Below are 21,827 nucleotides of genomic sequence, written 5' to 3' on the forward strand. Positions count from 1 at the left end.
ATAAATTAAACTTAAAAAAAAAAGCATACTTCCTAGAGTCCTCCGCGCCAGAGGTTGACTCATTGCCGAGCTCCTGCTCCACCTCATCGTCATCTTCTGAATCTGAATCCTCACTAGACGATGAGTAGTCCGTCACCTTGTGAGGTGGGCGAGCATCTTCATTTGGACGCTGTTCTCCGGCCAATAGAGTAAGATCCTAAATGCAGGGTATGAAAGATAACAATCAGTCATTGGTAACAGGGTGCTAATTATCCTAGTATAGATAGAAGTATAGATGCACAAATCATCCTTTTATTATATACTGTATATATCACCCAGAGACACTGACAAGACAGCAGGTTAGGATGAAGTTTCATGTTAATAAACAAACAGTGATGGACCAGAGTCCTTATCTAAAATTCATTCATCGTCAAAAAAATAGCTGCACCCAGAAGGAACCACACGACAGGAATACGACTTGGTGGTCGATCTTTAGAAATGAGTCCTGCTTTTATTGCGGTGGAATTGACTTATACCAGGTTCACATGATCAGTTGCAAATGCCCGGCAAATACTTGGCATGCTAGATATCTGACCCAGTCAGCAACTGGGAGTCAGGAGCAGCAGCTACATACTGCCAATGGAATTATGGAGAAAGAGAGACAAAAAAACAGGTTTTACACTATAAAGCACTACCATTACTTTTACTGTGTGCAGACTGGTTGGGGAGCTGATCCCAGAGATACAGGTAGAGTATGTTTAATAACTAGAGTTCACAACAATAAAAAATGATGTCTGCAGTACTTAACCATTTGATATAGTTCTGTGTTAAAGACATAAGTAGATATTTCAGTATAAAACTGATCAGACAGTTCTGCTCAGTTGCTTTAAATCAACCTGATCATGTTGGACTCATTGCACCTGCATATTTTTGAGATTCTCTGGCGCCGCATCTCTAGTTCTGGTGTGTTAAGAAACGTGTGTCTGGAGAGCTGTGTCACGGATCAATAATGTACTGTGAAAGTCTGAACAACTAAAGGATTTACAGTACAACCAGAAAAAAGTTGGTTGTGAACCTGGCATTAGACACTGGATTATACTTCAGAACGTGCGTTTGTGCTGGAACCTGAGAAATAAAGCAATTAACGAGTCTAATAAAATTACTTTAAAAGAAACTATAAGGAAGCACTTATTATCAAGCGTTTTCTACAATGTATTACTCATGAATCCTCACCGGAGAGCGATAACGCTACAGTATTCAGGGAAGAGCAGGATTTCTTTCTAGCCATGTATACATGGTTTATGCTGATGTGTTGAGGGATTCTTAAGTTGTTCAGCTGAGAAGACGTCAAGGTGCGATTTTTGAGTCAAACGTGGTGCCTGGTGCAGATTGGGTTTAAAAAAAAACGATACTAAATAAATGGGATATTCTATCGTTTTAATGGTGAAGCATTAATGTACTTTTTTTTGTACACCATGCAATAGCTGACTGAAATGTGTGGAATGATACTGGGTGTGCTATCAACAATCAAGCTCTACCATAAAATCTGCAGGAGCTGCGTAAATATTCATGGGACAAATTATCGCAGGACACCATTAGGAACATCTACAACTCCATTCAATGTCACACTGTTCTCATTTCCCATTATATATCTACTAGAGACAGATTAAACCTGTGCAGCATCATTTATTTTACTTTAATCCTGGATATATGGAGATATTTGGAGTGTATTATTAGTATCATGACATTCTGTATCATTGACTTCTGTTACAAATCTGATTAAATTCTTGTATTTTTTTAATATCTCAGTTAGGGGTGTGCCATATATCATATCGTATGCAATAGTAAGATTTCTTTTTTTTTTTTTTTTTTTTTTGTTTGCAGTAGTGTAATCTTAATTTTTTTTTTAAACTGTTATTCCGTTTTTGGTCAAAGTGCCAAGAGTATTGTTATCAAGAGTGTACCATGAAATATTGCAATGTTATTTTAAGGACATTTCGCCCACCCCTAATGTGTAGCTCAATAAGTATTGCTCACATCAGCCAAAATTTGTAAATCATGTATTGTTCCTGATGGCCTTTTTTCTTCATTCCAAACAGTACTGCAATCCAACACTTCCTTCTGGGTGCAACTATTTTTGCAACTATTTTTGTGACAATGAGTGCAGCTGAGGAGGGATGCATGCCAAGCCACCACAGCTATGAATATCGAACATTAAAGGGCAGCGCCACGTTTCAACTCGAACTTGCAACGAGCAAACCATAAAAAAAAAAAACTTTAAAGCACTTCATTTGTGTTGATCTAATTTGTTTAATATGTGGAGTTCCCATGAGGAACGTGTGCAGCCAAAAAAGCAGAACTTCAGGAGATGCGATCCAGTGAGTAGATGCCAAAACAAACAGCAACAGGGGACTGTGCAACAAATAATTAGAGAGGGGAGCCAGGGGAGCCTTCAAGTACAGCATTAATTACAAAAAATATGAATAAATACAATAAAAAGTGACTTAAAATACACAAATAGTGTGTGTGTGTGTTTTAAATGGTTAAAAAGCTTAAAAACGTGATGTGTTTCATGCTTTGAACACTGTGGTGAGGTGCTCAGGCATAGCATAGAGATAAAATCACCACGTCTGTTTGAACTCACCACTTCACCCTACATAGTTTACAAAGTCAGTCATCAATTGGAGGGAGAAGTTAATGAGGAAGACAGAGCGTGGAAATTCCGCACAGTCCAGATGGTTGAGACAATAGAAGAGGGAATACAAAGATCAGCAGTAGATTAGCACCATCATATATAATCAGGGTCTGCATTGTTTGGTAAACAAATGGCTTGAAAGTGGAGTTTCATAGGAAAGTTTCACAGTTCATCAGAGTTTAGAGAGATTTGCCAGTCTCTAGATACGAGGATAATAAAATGAAACCAGCAGAACAATAACTTACAGCAGGTCGGGACGGTCGGACAAAGTCTTTCTTCTCCTCCAGTTTTTTCCCAGTATTATCTGAGCGTTGAAGTGGAGAACCTTCAGATTTAGATGAAGCTGAAGCATAAAAAAAGACAAGCATCAATTTTAAAGCAGCAGTCCACAAGATTGATTATCTTTAAATTGAAATAATAGTGTTATTAATTTAGAAGGAGATAAAATATTGCAATTAATGGTATCAGTGTCCTAAAACAAACATCCTTGTAACATCTACCACAAATTTTTCTACAAACAGAAGCGTGGTCTGGTAGGTTTGTTTGAATTAGGTACTCTCTACACTGTACTTTATAAATTAACAAAACAATATTTCGTAAATATTTTCGCACTAAAAGGAACACCTATCCTTCAATTATCCCAAAAATCAAGTGTGACTTACAATCCCATCTGACTTATGTATGAATTCTACCAGTCATGTTGTAAGAAGCAGTAAAGCCACTCTGTCAAAGTCGAGCGTTATATAAAGAAGTTTCAGTGAAGTTTCTCCAGCACTAAGGATGGAGCAGTATTAGCATTAGCCGCTAAACACAGCTCTAGCTCTTTTGCCGTTCAGAAGTGAGTACTATCGGACTGTAGTCTGTGCGTTTTCCGTGTTAAAACAAGCTACATGGGACAAACTGGCTCATAGCAGCCAGGCCTACTGGAACACTTAAGTTGTACTGCTGTCGGGCGGCATCTAGAGCTATTTAATTAAATGGAAGCGCTTTTCTTCACCCAAATAAACAGTTTTCAAGAGAGAAATTTGTGTAGATTAACATCCTGCGCTCGTTTGACTTTTTTTTTTTTTTTTTAAGAATTACAGTTTCGTTTCGACCCCCACCCTTGCCTTGTTCCTTACTGATGTCACTTATAATGTGCCTTTTAATCCAGTTTGCATATGTATGAAAATAGACATTCGTTGATAGTGCGCCTTAAAATACGATACTCAACCACCCATTTACATTAACCTGCATTAGTATTATCTGAGCGTTGAAGTTGAGAACCTTCAGATTTTCATGAAGTTAAATCATTAAAATTAAGTAACAATTAAAGCAGCAGTCTACAAGATTTTTTTATCTTTTGATTAAAAACAGTAGTAGTACTGATTTTGGTGGGGACAAAATATTGTAATCAACTAATTAATGGTATCAGCGTCCTGACAACCATCCCTGCAACCTGCATCCTGAGTGGTCTGGTAGGTTTGTTGTTTGGTGTAATTGCGCTCCAGAGACGTCACTAAATCCCTGAATCCTCAAAACTTACTGTCCCATACTGTCGCTTTAAACAAGCATAAAATTTCACGTTCAGCTTTGTCTGTGTGAACTGGTTTCTTAAACATGGAGACTTTAAACACATTTTAATGCAAAAAGGTGATTTGTCATTAGTCTTGGATTAATTCATGTATGGGATGGGAAAAGTGGAAAACCTATAATTGTAAAAATTCCAGATTACTCACAACGGACTCTGAACTTCTCTCCTGAGCCGCTCTGAGAGCTAGCCTGAGAGCTGGAGTTGCTGGAACCAGAGGAGCTTCCACTGCCTGGTCTGGAGGCCAGCTTCTCCACTCGGTCCCACAAAAGGCGCGGCTCTGCAGTACTGAGGAGCAAAAAAGGAGAAATACATGTGGTGAATTATTCAGTTTCTCAAGGTTGAGTACGTATTCAGACCACTGCATTCAGATTTTACTCTGTTTAACTTTTCTACATATAGACAGGCTGCAAACAAATTACAAATAAAAACATCAGTCTGACCATAATTGCTGTTCCTAACATTCTGAACATAAGACTAAAAGACTAAAATGCTATTGGAAATTCAATAGGGCTGGTCTACACAGCATTATTATTACAATCTTTAGTAATGTTTCCCTATAAACTGGTAAAACACACTCTCAATTATGTTCCATAATATTATAATGTTCTATATCATTCTATGTTCTGTTGCTTCACAGAAAACCACTTCAGCATATTAATGCATTTCTGTGATGGTAAAATCAACTAAAATTAGTTTATTGCAAAGTCAATGCACAATTACTGGTCCAGTTATCAAGAAATCAGATTTACTTATGTCAAATCATGAGAATGGACTAAAAAAAAAAAACTGATCATAAAATGTGTACATATGTACGTATAAACTAAATGTATAAAGGACATACCTTCCAGCATTCCTCTGTCCAGCTTGGTTGCTTTGCTGGACATTCTGAAGTGGAGAATCTCGACGGGACAGCACTGGAGACCTGGATGTTGTCCTCACTGGAACCTTTTAGAAAAAGCAGAGAGGAAAGTTTTTATATGTTAAAAAAAAAAAAAAAAAAATCCAAATGTAGGCATGTCTTCTGTAAAACACTTATCTATCTTTAAAAAGTAAGTAAAGTTATTTAACCAGTTGTGCTCAAACTTTTACATACAACGTGCCCGAACCAATATCCAACCGGAACTCAGGCCGGGCCAAGATTTTAAGGCTATTTTTTCTTTTATATAAAGCTATAGTTTGTTAAAATCACAGTATAGCATAGTAACTTTGTTCGCATTCTTTTCATTTTATTTAACCTTTAATTTAACCCAACACGTAATTAAGAACATATTCTTATTTACAATAACAGCCTGTTCCATTGTTCATAAACAATTTTCTGAATCAATAACAGACCTTTGCTTCTTTCAACAGGTTTTATTCATTCAAACAACCCGTAATTGCAGTTAAAAAATTTGTTTTAATGCTTTTGCTACAAAAAATAAAAATAAAAAAATCAGGCTCATGGGCCGGGTCGGGCTTGGACAGAACATGCACAGGCTTGAGTATTTTTTGAGCCCAATCTAAGCTCTAGTCAAAGCAGAGCACAACCAAAACAGCAAAAAAAGCAACCAAACAAAATATTATTTTTTTTTGTTTTCATTTAAGCTCATAATCCAAGCATTATAACCAACAAACACACAAGAACCCCCCCCCATTAACCTACTGCTAATCAACATGTCTACGGACTACATTTCCCAGATCTTGTATTCCTTCTTCAAGGCTTGCCATGTTTTTGTCCAAAGTTTTGCCCTCATGCCCTCGAGCAGCAACATTTCAGACCCTAATCTTACCCTGGGGGGGACCTCGTCATTATGGCCCGTCTCAGGGGCCTTGTTGTTCTGCGAATGGGACTGCAGGTGCTCGGGGCGTGAGGGATGCGCTGGGTGGTGGTGCTGGTGGGGCTCCTGAGAGCGGAGATGGAGATGTGCAAAACTAGGAGCGGGGTCGCTGAAGGAATGGGAGCGAGACACGTGGGGAGCGGATGCGTTGCTCTTTAGAGCGGCCAGGTGAGACCACTGGACCTTCCAGAGGGGAAAAAACAAACGGAAAAAGAGAAAAGGGGAGGGAGGTGAGGGGGGACAGTGGTACAGACACAGTGAGACAGGAATGCATGATCACAGGCAAGATGAAGGGTGAGACATACTTCCCAGATGACCACATAGCAAAGTCATCCGTATCGCAGAATTGATTCCCATAGCAACACATCAACAATGAGGTGGGAAGGGAAAAACACAAACAGTGTACAAACAAGCAATAATCACATGCATCTAGACATGAAAGATGATTGCACCATGCTGACAGATTAACCGGATATACACCCTCATCATCAGCAGCTGTAGAAGTAGTTGTAAAACAGGCGCACCCAGAAGAAAGTGTACGAAAATATGATTAAGCTCAGAAAAGGAAAAAGTTTTCCAACAACAATAAATGGATAATAATTGACTGGTTAAACTGATATGGGCAACTCTTGGTGGTGCTACTACACTATTTCAGCATGGGGTTGTAGAGGTTCCTAATGGTGTCTTAAACTGTTTAAATATTCTCACACAGACGTTGCAGATTTTAAAATTTGGATGGAGTATTGATAGCTCATTCAATAGCATCCTACACATTTACAATCAAAGATAGGTGTGGTGATGGATCTGGCCATGGCACAGCTTGACCAAGGCAAGCTCTAAAAAAAAAGGTATCAGTATGTAGACGAGCAGTGTCCTGCTGGAAAAGTACACTGTGTGTGAGTGTGCGTTCAGAACTAGTTACAGGACTTCATTAATGTAATGTTGGGTCAGAGTGCCTGTAATGAAGACCAAACATGATCTGGCATCGTTCAAAATTGCACCCCACACCATGACGCCAGGCCTTCTGAACATGTGACCACAGATTTTGGTGCAAACTCATCGAAAAATTGGCCATCTCTACCAAAACAAAAAGAGGACTCACTATTCACTGACGATCTGACCACTCCATGCACATCTGTTAGTCTCACAACCATCCACTAAGTTTAATTTGGGGTTGATTTCTTCTGGGTGCAACTATTTTATTTACAATGATGAGAGCTTAACTCGTTTGGAACAAGGGTGTAAAAATGCACTGATGCATTGTGATGCGCTCATCTCAGAGTGAAGGCTCAAATGGCAAGAATTCGAATTGATAATACTATTTAATAGCAAGAATCATTGGCTGTAGTAAAATGACAATTACCGTATTTTTCGCACTATAAGGCGCACTATCAAGTAACGTCTATTTTCTGGTCTATTTTCATACATAAGGTGCATCGGATTATAAGACGCTTTATGCGACACTAGTAAGTAACATGAGTGTCGCCATGTCTTCCCTCTTATTCAGCTAAAAAAATGTTTAAACAAAGTAAACAAAACTGTAATTCTTAAATTCTTAAAAAGATTTTCTTTTAAAGTCAAACGAGCGCTAAACGTTAATCTACACAGATTTCTCTTCCGGGTGAGTTTTTGGGTGAGTAAATCGCTTCTGTTTATTTACAGTAATCTTAGATTTACAGATTTCCACTAAGGCTGGATGCAACTAAATTATCATTAGCAGCTAACAGCTAGCGGCCAACAGTGCTACACTGAGCAAAAATGAGTCTTCTGGGAAGCCAGGGAGATTATCTAGCTTGTTGTAGCACGGTAAACGCGCAGGCTACAGGCTGATATCTGAATGGTGAAACAGCTAGCGCTTAATGTGGTTAGCGGCTAATGATAATGCTGCTCCAGCAGTGCCAGCCGGGGTTAGCAGCAGGCTATCGGCTGATAATACTCACCTCTGAACAGCAAAAGAGCTAGTGCTTAAGCCCAATTTATTCTTTTGCGTTAACCCTACGCCGTAGCCTACGCATCTTGTGCGAGAGTGCGCTACGCAGCGGAGCGCGTTTATACTTCTGCGTGATCGCAAAGGCGGGAATGTGTGGGCGGAACAATTACAGGTGCAGCTGTCCGTAACGCGTAGTTACATTTTCAGAGAGGTGCGCTTTGAGCTATGGCGTAGGGTACGCAGCTATGCGTAGGCTACAGCGTAGGTTCGATGTAGAAGTATAAATTGGGCTTTAGCGGTGCTGGAGAACTGACTGGTATAATTCATACATAAGGCGCACTGACGAATTTTGGGAAAACTAAAGGATTTTAAGTGCACCTTACAGTGTGAAAGATACAGTAAACAAAAACTTATTTAACTGTCCATATTCTAATTCTCATTCTGGCAAGGAGGCAGATTTCGGCACAACACCTGGAAATGTCAGACGCACGCCATTCTACAAACGAATTTGTACCAAGTTTATAGGTTTTAGGACATTAAATAAAATTAGATTAGAAATTCACAATCATGCTAAGAACTGTTTTCTCTTCTGATACCCCCCCCCCAAATAGACTTAAAGAATAAAAGAATAAATGGACTCAAATGGACTAGAACTGATGTGGAAAGAAATGGGTGTAGACTTTGTGTGTTACCTGTGGCTCCATAGGCTTATGCATGCCTGAAGACTCCGAGGCGGAGTTGCCATTAGAGTACGGTTCAGAAGAGCGGGGAGGTATGGGGGGCTGCTTGGGTGGAGCAGTCTGAGGGGAACCCTGAATGTTCTTGCGGTGTCTTTCATCAGCCTGCAGCAGGGAGAGACAGACAGTGAGGAGAGAACCGGTCAGTCGGAGATAAGAGCGCAGCAGGGACACGCAATCGAGTACAAGAGAACTGACGATCTTTCAGGCAGGTAATAGCATGCTTCAAGCCGACTGTCTGGCTGGGATTCAGCAAGCCGGAGAAGGACGACCAATCAGAACAAAGGAAACTGTGTTAAGACACTGTAGGCTCAGGCCAATCCGAGTTTCATGCTCAGTGGAACTTTCACTTCTGTCATCAGGACATTATAATAAACTCTATTACTAAATTATTTCCGACAAAAAAGTGGACTCAATGCAAACCTGACATGCCAAACAAACTGGAGAAAGGCAGGAAAGGGGTTAGTAAATTTATAGCATAAGAAAAACAACCTTAAGATACATTTTAATTAAAGCTGAAGCTAAAAATCACTGGATCATAATTAAACTGCTAGTGCAATTTTCTGATTACTGCATCACATGATCACGTTAAAAGTTGCTCTTGAAGAAATCCGTAATATATATTAAAAATGCATCAAAACTTACAGCCAATTTTAAAGCCTGCATTCTTTCTATGCAGTTTTGTTTTGGCTGCCACATATGAAAACTCCAGTCCTGTAGGTGGCGCTATGATATACTGGAAGAGTATTACACAACTTTAACCAACTTTAAAGTGATGCTTCTTTCTCTGAAATTACGTTTTTTAATCTACGCCAGAAGTAGACCAAAGCCTTAAGAGTGCCTCCCAAATGCTGTAAACATAAACAAAATCAGACAATTTTACTAACTATTAACTGATAGTAATATCTAACTGTACCTCTAAAGAAGGATTCATTCTTCAAATGTTAATTGTTATGAAAATAATATATGAATTCACATCCAAATAAAGCCCCCCACCCCAACGTCAAATAAAAACATCTACAGTTTGATTTTTAGGACTTGTCTTGTTGTGAAAGGGTTTTAGTTTGCACCAGAAAGGCAAGACGAGACATTACAGAAAAGAGGACATAAATTTAACACAGTGGTGAACAGCAGCACATCATCTAACAGAACTGCATGGCTGCAGTTTGACTGTGGGTTTTCCATCCACCAATATTTTGGGGAATTTTGGGGGATTTAGAAATTCAATGCACTACATGCAGTGCTCTCCCTGTCTAGTAGGTTTGCACTCTCAGATGTAGAACTAAGCGACGTGGTAGCTAACCTTAGCGACAAGTTTGCCAACATACTGATGTTCCCAGGGAGAGAACTAATGATAGCCAGAAGCTAGCTAAACTTAGCAAAGAGCTAGCTAACCTTAGTGACGAGCTTGCTAACAAATTATTGTCACTGGGGAGAGAACTAAAGCCTGCAACGAACTACCAAACCTTAGCAACGAGCTAGTTAATAAACTAGTGTTACTTGGGAGAGAAATAAAGCTAGCTAACCTTAGCAATGAGCTTAAAATCGACAGATTTTAAAATAGCGCAGCTAGATTTGGCCAACTATAGTAGCATGACAAAAGGCTTGGTCTTTTTCCAACCTACGTTTATAATATTGGTCAATCTACATTTTTTGGTAACTGTGAGTTACTTTTGTCAAATGTGTGGATGGAAACCCGGCTCATCAGTGTAGACTGGATAGACTTAATTCTTAGATAGACAAATAAAAAGATGAAAAATGACGTGATGGATGATACTCAAAATATTTAAGTGTAAAATACATGACTCATTACAAAATACGGATTATAGGTATCAAAAGAAAACCAAATTTCTGTGCTGCCACCACCACACTTTTCCACCACATGCAAAAAAACAGAGCCAGGGTTAGATCCAGAAGCCGGAGAAGCAGCAGGCAGGAGTGGGCGGAGCAGGTTGTTGGTCTTCACCTCTCTGACAGGCTGGGCTTCAGAGACTGGACCACTGGTTGTCGCAGTTGACTGCACGAGGGGATCCTCAGCCCCCTCTGATAGAGGGCTAGTCCTGCCCACTGGCTGTGTGACTACTGGGCTAGCATCTGCTAAAGCAGGTTCTGTCTGGTCTCTGGGCTGTTCAGGTAGGGGTTTATTCCTATCTACAGGCTTAACCTGACCTGCATCTGGATTTACACCTCTAACACCCTCAGTAACAAGTGGAGGATCAGTTTTGGGCGTGGCTCTAAATTCAGCAGCGTTAGCGTAAAGTGGGGTTTCTGGCCCTTCTAAGGGGCGAGCCTGGGGTAACTTGGCCCATTCGGGGTGGGGTGCAGGGGCTTGGCTCTGCTGTTTGGGGTCCTGTTGGAGGGAAAGTAGGTAGGCCTGCTCCTGCTGGAGCTGCCTCTGTAGACGTTCTGCTTTCCGCTGCTCCTCCAGCTCCCGCCATTTGAACTCCTGAGCACAGAGCGCAGCTCAATGAAGGAAATTCCATGTTTATTACATGTACTAGTATCAAGCAGTACATATACTTATGGATACTGCCACGGCCATTACTTATGCAGTTAAGAGGATTCCAGTCAGGATGTTCCAAATAGAAGTGAATAAAGTAGCCAAAACACATATATAGGCAATAGTATTATTACTTCAAATCAGTAAAATGTGAAATAAAAGGTAGAATAGAAAAAAAAACATGTAAAAGCATGTAAAATCATTTATTTTCACTGCTATATCATTGCAGACATTTTGAACCCAAAATATTCCAGGGATTGACCATTAAAACATTTCATCTGTTAACCATACACTCATTCCTGAATTTCAGGTGCACAACACATTTCAAAAAGCTGGGACAATTAAAGTTTTTATGGTTATATCAACATGAATCTATAAAAAAAGTCTTTAAGGAGAAATGAAAATTATTAAAATGACAAATGTTTCTCAATGAAAGACCTCAAAAAAGGTATTTGCATTTTTTGCACCCATCTACAGTGCATATAATCATTTATCTATTCTAGCAATCTAAATAAAAATCTGTATGTGAAAGCAACGGGCAAGGGTGATATCCGATTTGATGGCTAATTTAACCGCAGTAGCAAAAAAATAACAGATTTCCTTTGCAAACCTGTCAAACACCGAGTTAGCTTTTATAATAGCCATTTGCAGAACTGGCATCCATTTCTCTGGGCTCTGAGGTATCTGGGACATATCATCACTCAGTGGAAATGTGTTGTGATTAGGGATGCAAATGATTAATCGACTTTAGATTAATTGTCGATCAAGAGGTTGCTCGAACAAAATGTATTACTCGCGATTAATCGCTAGAGGGCGCTACTGTAGTAACTTGAACAGAGCGTGAGAACGAGAGGTGAACACGACTCGCGAGAGACCAGGGTTGAAAACAAAATGAAGCGGGCGAAAATAAGTGCGGTGTGTGACCATTTCAACAGTGTTAATTTAGGCAAAGAAGTCAAATGTTCTCTGTGTAATGCGGTATTGAAATACAACAGTTCCACTAGCTCACTCAGTTATCATTTGAACGCCGTCACAGTTTCACTGAGAGCGCGAGCGTGTGATGAGAGAAGGGCGGAGGACATTACAGAGAGGATATGCAGCATGATCAAGACAGTTGACGGTACAGGGTTTCAGGATCTCATTGCATTGAGGATTGTTGAGGATTTCCTAATTAATAGCCTGGATGCAGTTTCTTCATAATCTATAGGCTCAATAATAATCTGTTTGGCTCTCTATTTAATTTCTTCTATTCTTTTTTTTTTTTTTTAATATGTCTAATGGTACAAAAACGCAAAAACTGAGCCAGTCCTTAATTTATTTCTTTTTTTAAATTAAAGAATGTATTTTCTTATACCATAAAAAGTCTGCTTTCTTTTCCTAATGCATAATTACTTGAGGAATATATAATATAATATAATACAATATAATTATCATAATATAATATATACTTTTTGAGCTCAGTGTTTTAACTATTTAGCTGGTATTTTTAAAGGCCCTATTGAAACACTAAAATTCAGGTAAAAACGCCGCTTATCAATTAATCGAAAGTCGATCGATAAGATCAATCAACTAATGATTAACGAATTAATCGATAATTTGCATCCCTAGTTGTGATCAGATTCACCATTTTGAACTCCATGAGTTCTGGCCAAAAAAAAAAACACACAACTAAACTAACTAAAACTAGGTATAAACAAACAAAAAGAACTAAACTAACTAAAACTAGGTATAAACAAACAAAAAGAACTAAACTAACTAAAACTAGGTATAAACAAACAAAAAGAACTAAACTAACTAAAACTAGGTATTTAAAAAAGGTAATGGAAAGACTGTTTGATGGATGGACTGTTTTTTTGGTTTGTTGGATGGATGGATTGTTCGTTGGGGTGTTGGATGGACAGATTGTTGGTGTGTTAGATGGACAGGTTGTTTTTTTTTTGTTTGTTGGATAGATAGATAGATAGATTGTTGTTTCTTTGTTGGGGTGTTGGATGGATAGATTGTTGGTTTGTTGGATGGATAGATTGTTTTCTTTGTTTGGTTATTGGATGGATGGATGGATAGTTGGTTGGTTGGTTTGTTGGATGGATAGATTGTTGGTTGGATGGTTGGATGGATAGATTGTTGGTTGGTATGTTGGAAGGATAGATTGTTGGTTGGTCGGTTGGTTTGTTGGATGGATAGATTGTTGGTAGGTATGTTGGATGGATAGATTGTTGGTTGGTTTGTTGGATGGATAGATTGTTGGTAGGTATGTTGGATGGATAGATTGTTGGTTGGTTTGTTGGATGGATAGATTGTTGGTAGGTATGTTGGATGGATAGATTGTTGGTTGGTTTGTTGGATGTACAGATTGTTGGTTGGTTTGTTGGATGGATAGATTGTTGGTTGGTTTGTTGGATGGATAGATTGTTGGTTGGTTTGGTGGATGGAGAGATTATTGGTTTGGTGGATGTATCGACTTTTTCTTTGTAGGGTTGTTGGATGTAAAGATTGTTGGTTGGTTTGGTGGATGGATCAGATTGTTTGTTGGTTTGTTGGATGGATCGGCTGTTGGTTTCTTTGTAGGGTTGTTGGATGCATAGATTGTAGCTTTGTTAGATGATATTGTTGGTTTGTTTGTTTTGGATGGAGATTGGTGTTTTCTTTGTTAGTTTGTGGACGGATATATTGTTGGATGGATAGATGTTTGTTTTTTTTGGAAAGATGTACTGCATGTTGGATGGATGGACTGTTTGTTATATAGGTGGACTGTCTTGGTTTGTTGTATTCATGCATCAGACTGAACTTATGGTAACACACAAACACAAAGATTCAACTCATATCTTTGAGATATTTCAAGTCTATTTCAAGCAATAACCAATTTAATATACCATTTCCAAGGTCCCACAATGACAAAGCCCACATTTCTAAGGCAAAGTAAAAGCATAGTATGTGTTTATGCAGTCATGTGGCGGGAATGGTGATGGACGACTATGGGAAATGAGACAAAAAGGTCAACAAAAACACAGGGAGAACAGCAGTATTTAACTTTGTTTATGGCACAGTCGTATTAACTCATTTCCACTCTCTCCCGAGACGCACTGGGGACCGTCCACAGTGTAAACAACTGACCTCAAAGACAAGAACAATGACTTTTGCCTGGAGGGAGAGGAACTGTGGGAAATTCCGTACTCCTCTTCCTGCTGGGCATTTCCTACGGCTCTGTCATAAGACGATGCTCATATATATAAATATAGAGATAAACTCAGCGATAGACTGTGTGTTCCCTCAGTTCTGGCTGGGAGTGACCCACAATACAGAATGGAACATACAGTATAACAATGGCAACTTTAACTGCTGAATTTAAGTACAGCTGTTTGATTTTGTGGCCTTCAAAATAACCTACTTCAGCTGATCTCCAGGCAACAAATATCTCCAAACTCCATCCTAAACTAAACAGAGGCGCCAGGCCACGTCCTTAAGCCCTGAAAATTGTGTGGAAAGACATGGGTGGAGTTTAGGATGAAGGAAAAAGTTCTTACCAATAATATGGCCTGCTCATGAAGAAGCTGCTGCTGCAGTATTTCGAGATGCCTCTGCTCCTCCTCCAGCTGACGACGGATATACTCCTGATGTTTAAAAAAAAAAAAAAAAAAAAAATTGTTAATATTTGTTGGGAAAATTAGGCTGGAAAAGCCCATTAGACGTGATTAGAGCTGATTAATATGAACCCTGATTTATATCACAAAAACTATAAAGATTCAAAGCATCAGCCAAGGATAGTCGCAGCTTAAAGTTTAGACGAGGAACAGCTAATATTAAAAATGCATTAAAGTGATCAGGTGTAAATGTTTGTCTCAGACCATCTTTTAAAGTAGTAATAAAGTAATATTAATCCTGATATTTAAAAGGCATTAAGCGACCAGGTGTAAATGTGGTCTCAGATCATCTTCTGAAGTGTTTTGAGAGATCAGATTTGTAAGATCAGATTTGTTTCTAGTTTAAACGCTGCTTGGGTGTGTTTACACTTACATTTTAATTTTAATCCTGATATTAATAAAGCATTAAGTGACCAGGGGTAAATGTGGTCTCAGACCATTTTTTAAAGTGGTTTGAGGGATCAGATATGTATCTGGTTCAAATTCTATTTAGGTGTGTACGCTCTTGCATTTCAATATTAATCCAGATATTCAAGATGCATTAAGTGACCAGGTGTAAATATAGTCTCAGGCCATCTTTTAAAGTGGTTTGAGAGACCAGATTTAATCTGGTTTAAATGCTGCTTGGGTGTGCATACTCTTGCATTTCAATATTAATCCAGATATTCAAGATGCATTAAGTGACCAGGTTTAAATATGGTCTCAGACCATCTTCTAAAATGGTTTGTAAAATGTGATTTGTATTTGGTTTTAATGTCACTTAGGTGCTTTTTGAATATTAATACTGATATTCAAAATGCACTACGTGACCAGGTGTAAATATGGTCTCAGACCATCTTCTAAAGTGGTTTGAGAGAGCAGATTTAATCTGGTTTAAATGCTGCTTGGGTGTGTATACCCTTGCATTTCATTATTAATCCAGATATTCAAAAAGCACTACGTGACCAGGTGTAAACATGGTCTCAGACCATCTTCTAAAGTGGTTTGCGAGACCAGATTTAATCTGGTTTAAATGCTGCTTGGGTGTGTATACTCTTGCATTTCAATATTAATCCAGATATTCAGGATGCATTAAGTGACCAGTTGTAAACGTGGTCTCAGACCATTTTCTAAAGAGGTTTGAGAGATCAGATTTGTATGCAACAGTTTTTTTTGTGCGACTATCCAACTTTGTAACACCTAAAATCTGTGAGCGTTCTTAAATCACCTGCTCACGATCGTTCCTCCTCTTCTCCTCCTCGGCCCTCCTGCGCTCCTCCTCCTCTTTGCGGCGTCGCTCCATCTCCTCCATCCTCCTCTTCTCCTCCTGCTCCCGTCGCCTCTGCTCTCGCTCCTGCTGCCTCCTCATCTCTCGCTCGCGGCGCTGTTGCTGTAATACACCAGTAGGGGGAGGGATTGAGCACGAGGAGCACTTTTAAAGCGTGTGCAGATAACAGAGGAATCAAAACAGCAAAACAGTGCGAGGTAATGGAAAAGTAGGGCTAACTTACGAGCTGCTGGTGAACCTAATGTAACAAACAGACGCAGGGTAAGAGGAGACCCATGGCCAATGATTACATATGTCTGATTATAATTTTACAAATTATCTGCAGATGTTTAGATCATTTCTGAAGTGTGGTTTGGAACATTACATCCAGAACACTACATTAGACTTCTAATAGTTTCAACAGTGTGCAAATAAACAAAGGAAATGGCCTGGGTCCATCAGAGCAGACACTCATAGAGGTAACCTGTAATTTTGCTAAACAAACAGCTAAGACACAGATTCCCATCTTCATACGCTGGACTACTGCTCCTGCTTCTGCTTCTGCTGCTGTTGATAATAAAAGGAGACGTAAGGGGCCTCCCAGTTTCCTGACCCCTTATGACCTATTTCTGAGACCCAACCCAAACCCATTTATAGCAAAGAGCCTCAGAGGAGAAGCTTTAAACCCTCACTAAGAGCTAACTTTAGGAAAAGAGACCTATATATATATATTATATAACATGTATACAGCACTTTCAGTACAGTATATACAGTACAGTCGTCTTTATTTTCCTACATTGTAAATAAATATGGAATCATGTAGTTATTTAAAAGTTTTAAACAAAACAAAATCCTCAATGTGAAACATTTAGGTGGGCTCTTATCTTCCTTTTCTGTGGTGGCTCTGATGAGAACCTGTTCCATCATAAAAGTTTTAATTCTCTTTGCGACTGCGCTCAAATGTAGAATATTTTTAAAACTTAAAAAAAAAAATTTGAATTGATTGACCTTATTTCTTTAATTAGTTGAGTCGTTCTATCCATAATATAGACAAGAACATTACTCAAATAGGGCTATAATAGTGTAAAGATCATCTAAGCAAGAAAAACCTACTCTGAAGAAGCTAAAATATAAAACATATTCTGGTTTGTTTAACTCTTATTTGTTTACTAACTAATTCCATATGTGTTTTCCCCCCATAGTTTGGATGTTAGGATGTAGTAGGCAGAATCTTTTAATGAAAAATCACTGATTTAAGGTGTGCACAAACTTTTACTGATATACTGCATATATTATGATACTGTATATACTTTATATTATATACAGCTCTAGAAAACATTAAGAGACCACTTCAGTTTCTGAATCAGTTTCTGTGATTTTGCTATTTATAGGTACAAGTTTGAGTAAAATGAACATTGTTGTTTTATTCTATAAACTACAGACAACATTTGTCCCAAATTCCAAATAAAAATACTGTCATTTAGAGCGATTATTTGCAGAAAATGAGAAGTAGCTGAAATAAAAAAGATGCAGAGCTTTCAGATCTCAAATAATGCAAAGAAAACAAGTTCATATTCATAAAGTTTTAAGAGTTCAGAAATCAATATTTGGTGGAATAACCCTGGTTTTTAATCACAGTTTTCATGCATCTTGTCGTGCTCTCCTCCACCAGTCTTACACACTGCTTTTGGATAACCACTCCTGGTGCAAAAATTCAAGCAGTTCATGGCTTGCTGGATTTATGGCTTGTGATCATCCATCTTCCTCTTGAATATATTCCAGAGGTTTTCAATTTGGTAAAATTAAAGAAATGCATATTTTTAAGTGGTTTCTTATTTTTTTCCAGAGCTGTACATCTTGATTACTTTGATTATAGATATCAGTATTTGATGCCACATTTTGATGACAAGCCCCACAGTTAGGGCTGCACAGAGCTTGACGTTATGTTCAACACTCACCTCCTCCAGCCTCCTCCTCTGCTCCTTCTGCTGCTCAATACGTTTCTGGCGCTCAGCCAGCAGCTGGCGCTTGTACTCCTCCTGTTCGCGAAGCTGCTGCTCCTGCAGGAGCTGCTGCCTCCTCAGAGCTTCAGAGCGCTCCTTGTTCTCCTGCTGCAGACGGATGAAGTCTCGACGAAGCGTCGACTCTCCGGGCACGTTCACAATGGAGCTGTTAAGAAACAGATAGAAATTGTGTTATTTTAGCACATTGATATTGAATAAGAGTGTTTTCACTCCTGTGGTTCACTGGTCTGTTAGTTAACAAGTTTGTTTGCCTAATTGGTCAGGGTTGCCTGGGTCGGGAGCAAGGAAGTAAACACAGGAGGGTGCTATGTACTGGATTAGCATATACAGTATTCTTATGCGGAGAAAAACTGATTTAACACTGAACAAGGAATAAAACGCTGCTGCACTTTGTGGAAACAATTTTTTTCTATGGGATGGCAGCACAGACATTTTTTCGCACTATACCCCACACAGTCGCAAAAGGCAACAGATATTTACACCATATTTAGTGTGATAAAAATAGCTGGAGCATAGAGTAGCAGCAAAATCAGTGTTAGTTCACAGCTGTAGTGCTAATATGGGTAATAAATCAAGCTAAACTGCACCTGAACAGCCGTTTAGCTCAAATATGAGGAGTACATTTGATAGCCAATTCTGATCAAGGCTGATTCACCTTCTCACCACAAACAAATCGCTCCAGAGTTCGTTTCCTTCTCTCACAGGTTTGGGTCTGGTTCCAAACGAACTCTGGAGCATTACTGGACTGAGGGACCAGCATTAATTGTTTGCCACCTAGGCCATTTACCAGCCAGGCGTTAAGAGAAAACTCCAATGCAAGTGTGGTGGCATTGTGGTGCCCACCCTTAATTCAGCCTTCGCAGTGAAGCAACACACAGTCAGGCAGTTTTATTGTTATTACTGCATATGTACAGAAACACAGAGGATAAAAATTATGTTACTCACCTTCCCAAAGTTATGTAATTAAGTACACCAAGATAAAAACAAGATATAAATCACTGACACAATTGTTGTTAGATGATCTGTATAGCCATTATCCACAACAGTTGGTCACCCCTAGTAGTGACAACGAGGGACACAGAGCTGAGCGACTGGTCAGGACATGCTACAGCCACTTCTTGCTACATCTCTGGCAGGATATCCAACTGACATTTTTCAGCAGGATGATTTTAGTCCACAAACACAGCAAGGGTTTCCCAGAATTGAGAAACTTTAGTGACAGTACCTGGGCTCTCCCTCCTGCTCCGGAGCTTCCTCCTCCTCTTCCTCACTTCCGCTGTACTCGTACTCCGTCTCATCTGCAAAGAAAGTTTCATTCATCAATAGATCAACAGCATTCGTTCTGAGCATGGTGGCATTGATGCACCTTATGCTGAACGACATGCAACAAATAAATTCTATGCATTCATAACTTAAAAGGAAAAGCTTATAAATCTAACTTCACTCTTTAAAAAAAAATGGCTAAAAGTTAATCATAGTGATGACATAATGCCAACGGTCTAATATCAATCCAAATAATACAGGAAAATGTTGCAATATTGTGACATAACCTCGCACGACTTGCACTCGTGCATGTTTAATTAATGGCCATGACTCAAGAGAGCAATACAATCAACTTTTTTGATTTGTGTTGTAAAACAGGCTATAATAAATCAAGCCAAAGACTTTATTATTAAAAGTACTTCCAGATTTAGCTGGAGCGTGACATCACCTCTCATGACTGAAGCACTTTTACTGATTGACGTTTTACTTGATTGACTGTCTTACTTCAGGGCAGCCGCAGGATATTTTTATTATAAATGTGACAATGGTGACCTAATAGTAAGAGGAATTGTGCCATTTTCTCCTTTTTTATACAAAAATTAAATATTTCCATTTGCTTTACACATTACACACAGAAGGCCTCACCTTTCTCTCCTCTCTTCTTGCGGGTGCGGTCGATCTGGTCTTTAAGCTGGATGCGGACCTGCCTCTCGTTGGGCTGGTCTCTGATGAACGGGTGCTTCAGGAGCTGATCTGTGGGAGGTCGCTGGGTGTAGTTCTTCACCAAGCAGCTTTCAATGAAGCTGAAAAACTTCTTGGACCTGCAAAAGGATTGAAAAAGGTTGAAAGAAGAACTGAAAGTTCGATAAACAGATATATACAGGTAATATAGTGGATTTTAGCTGTTTTTTTCTGAGTTGGATTACTTGCTGATGCTTGTTGACAGGTTGAGGGCTGATCAGATTGACTCAGGGGTCTTGCTATTTGATATGATATGTATATTGTATGTTTGTAGGATATTCAGAAGCTGAGTTATGAAGCCTAGAAGAGCTGGTTAGACACAATGCTAACAGTCGGGCTCAATCGTGTTACAACCATAGCAATACTAACAGGCACAGAAGCCAGTCTCGGCAGAGTTTAAGCAGATTTGTTGTAATGCTAACCGTCAGCCTTGATGTGAGTTAGCAGTAAGTGATGCTAACAGTTTTCTGAGCTGGATTACTCACTGATCGTTTATGGCAGTGTCAATGAACTGGGTTCATGTAAGGAGTATCTGTGTGTTAACACTTGTATTTTTATGTGGTTTGGCTTTATTCACCTACCTGTGTAACCTGTGTACCATGACTCTACCTGTGTAACATGACTCAAATTAAAGAGGCTCTGGATAAGCGTGTCAGCCAAATAACAGAAATGTAAATGCAGGAAACAGAACCTTTCAGGAGCATCAGTAAATCATGCTATGTGCTCTGGCTGTGCTAAATATTTAGTTTTCCCTGAGGAAGACAGATTAGGACGGAAATAGCAAAAAGGCTGCTTCGACTAGCTGGTTATTGAGCTTTATTATTCTGGACGCCATAGCTCAAATAGACTTCCATAACCTCAAACAGTATCATGAAGATTGTGGAGATGCCAGTGGTCTGGCTAGGAAAAGGCTAATAATGACAAAAATAGCACTACTGAGATAAAACTGCGTAAAACTGCACTGCTGAGGTAATTATGTAACTAGAACAGCACTTTGGAAGTAAACTCAGTAAAATGGCACTACTGAAGTACATTTATGAATAAAACTGCACTGCTGAGGTAAATATGCAACTGCAATAGCACCTGGCCCAAAAAAAAAAGTTGGCAATGACTTGAGATATTACAGTATGCAGCAGAGACAAGAGATTGAGCTTTCTATAATTACCAGTGGCATTACAAAAGCAGTGGCCTGCTTTTATTTAGCTATGTAAACAAGCTGATGCTACTGCTAAATTCAGAAGGTAGATTGTTTTATTTATTTTGAAATATGGATTAAATCTCAAATACTAAATCATGAACTCACACAGCTGCTGTTCTCCACCTAATTTAAGCATGTTACTTAAAAGACTCAAATTTTAAAAGCATCCAAACTACCCTGAAAAACGTGAGTTTCATTATATTTTTTTCTCCCACACAAAAACAATAATTAATAAAAAAAAATATTGTTGTGAATAATACAATTGCATTTTTATAAGACGACTAATTTGGGATTCTATTCGATTGAAAACAGAAAATGTGATTTTCAGAATAATGTATTACATATATATATATATATATATATATATATATATATATATATATATATATATATATATGATTGACACCGATACGGGAAAGCCCTTTTTATAGGGAACATATTATAACTTTTTATTAATTGTATTTATTTATTTTACACAGTTAG

At 38.8% G+C, this 21,827-nt stretch overlaps 1 protein-coding gene across 5 annotated transcripts in view; it reads right to left on the reverse strand.

Annotated features, from left to right (window-relative positions):
- Positions 1 to 21,827, reverse strand: part of LOC103041713 (mitogen-activated protein kinase kinase kinase kinase 4) — a 96,794-nt gene that overhangs the window by 12,939 nt on the left and 62,028 nt on the right. For 3 of the 5 annotated variants that reach the window (XM_022674797.2, XM_049469391.1, XM_022674793.2), the window contains exons 10-21: positions 20,051 to 20,226; positions 19,368 to 19,440; positions 18,077 to 18,287; positions 16,080 to 16,241; positions 14,756 to 14,842; positions 10,698 to 11,177; positions 8,687 to 8,836; positions 6,017 to 6,247; positions 5,089 to 5,192; positions 4,393 to 4,532; positions 2,920 to 3,017; positions 30 to 196 (exon numbers count right to left, since the gene is read on the reverse strand). In XM_022674797.2, coding sequence (XP_022530518.2) covers positions 30 to 196; positions 2,920 to 3,017; positions 4,393 to 4,532; positions 5,089 to 5,192; positions 6,017 to 6,247; positions 8,687 to 8,836; positions 10,698 to 11,177; positions 14,756 to 14,842; positions 16,080 to 16,241; positions 18,077 to 18,287; positions 19,368 to 19,440; positions 20,051 to 20,226 — 2,079 coding nt within the window. The remainder of the gene's footprint in view (positions 1 to 29; positions 197 to 2,919; positions 3,018 to 4,392; positions 4,533 to 5,088; positions 5,193 to 6,016; positions 6,248 to 8,686; positions 8,837 to 10,697; positions 11,178 to 14,755; positions 14,843 to 16,079; positions 16,242 to 18,076; positions 18,288 to 19,367; positions 19,441 to 20,050; positions 20,227 to 21,827) is intronic. The other 2 variants (XM_049469392.1, XM_049469393.1) reach the window with 2 other exon arrangements.

The sequence above is a fragment of the Astyanax mexicanus genome, chromosome 21 (genome assembly GCF_023375975.1).
Source record: "Astyanax mexicanus isolate ESR-SI-001 chromosome 21, AstMex3_surface, whole genome shotgun sequence".
Taxonomy (NCBI): domain Eukaryota; kingdom Metazoa; phylum Chordata; class Actinopteri; order Characiformes; family Acestrorhamphidae; genus Astyanax; species Astyanax mexicanus.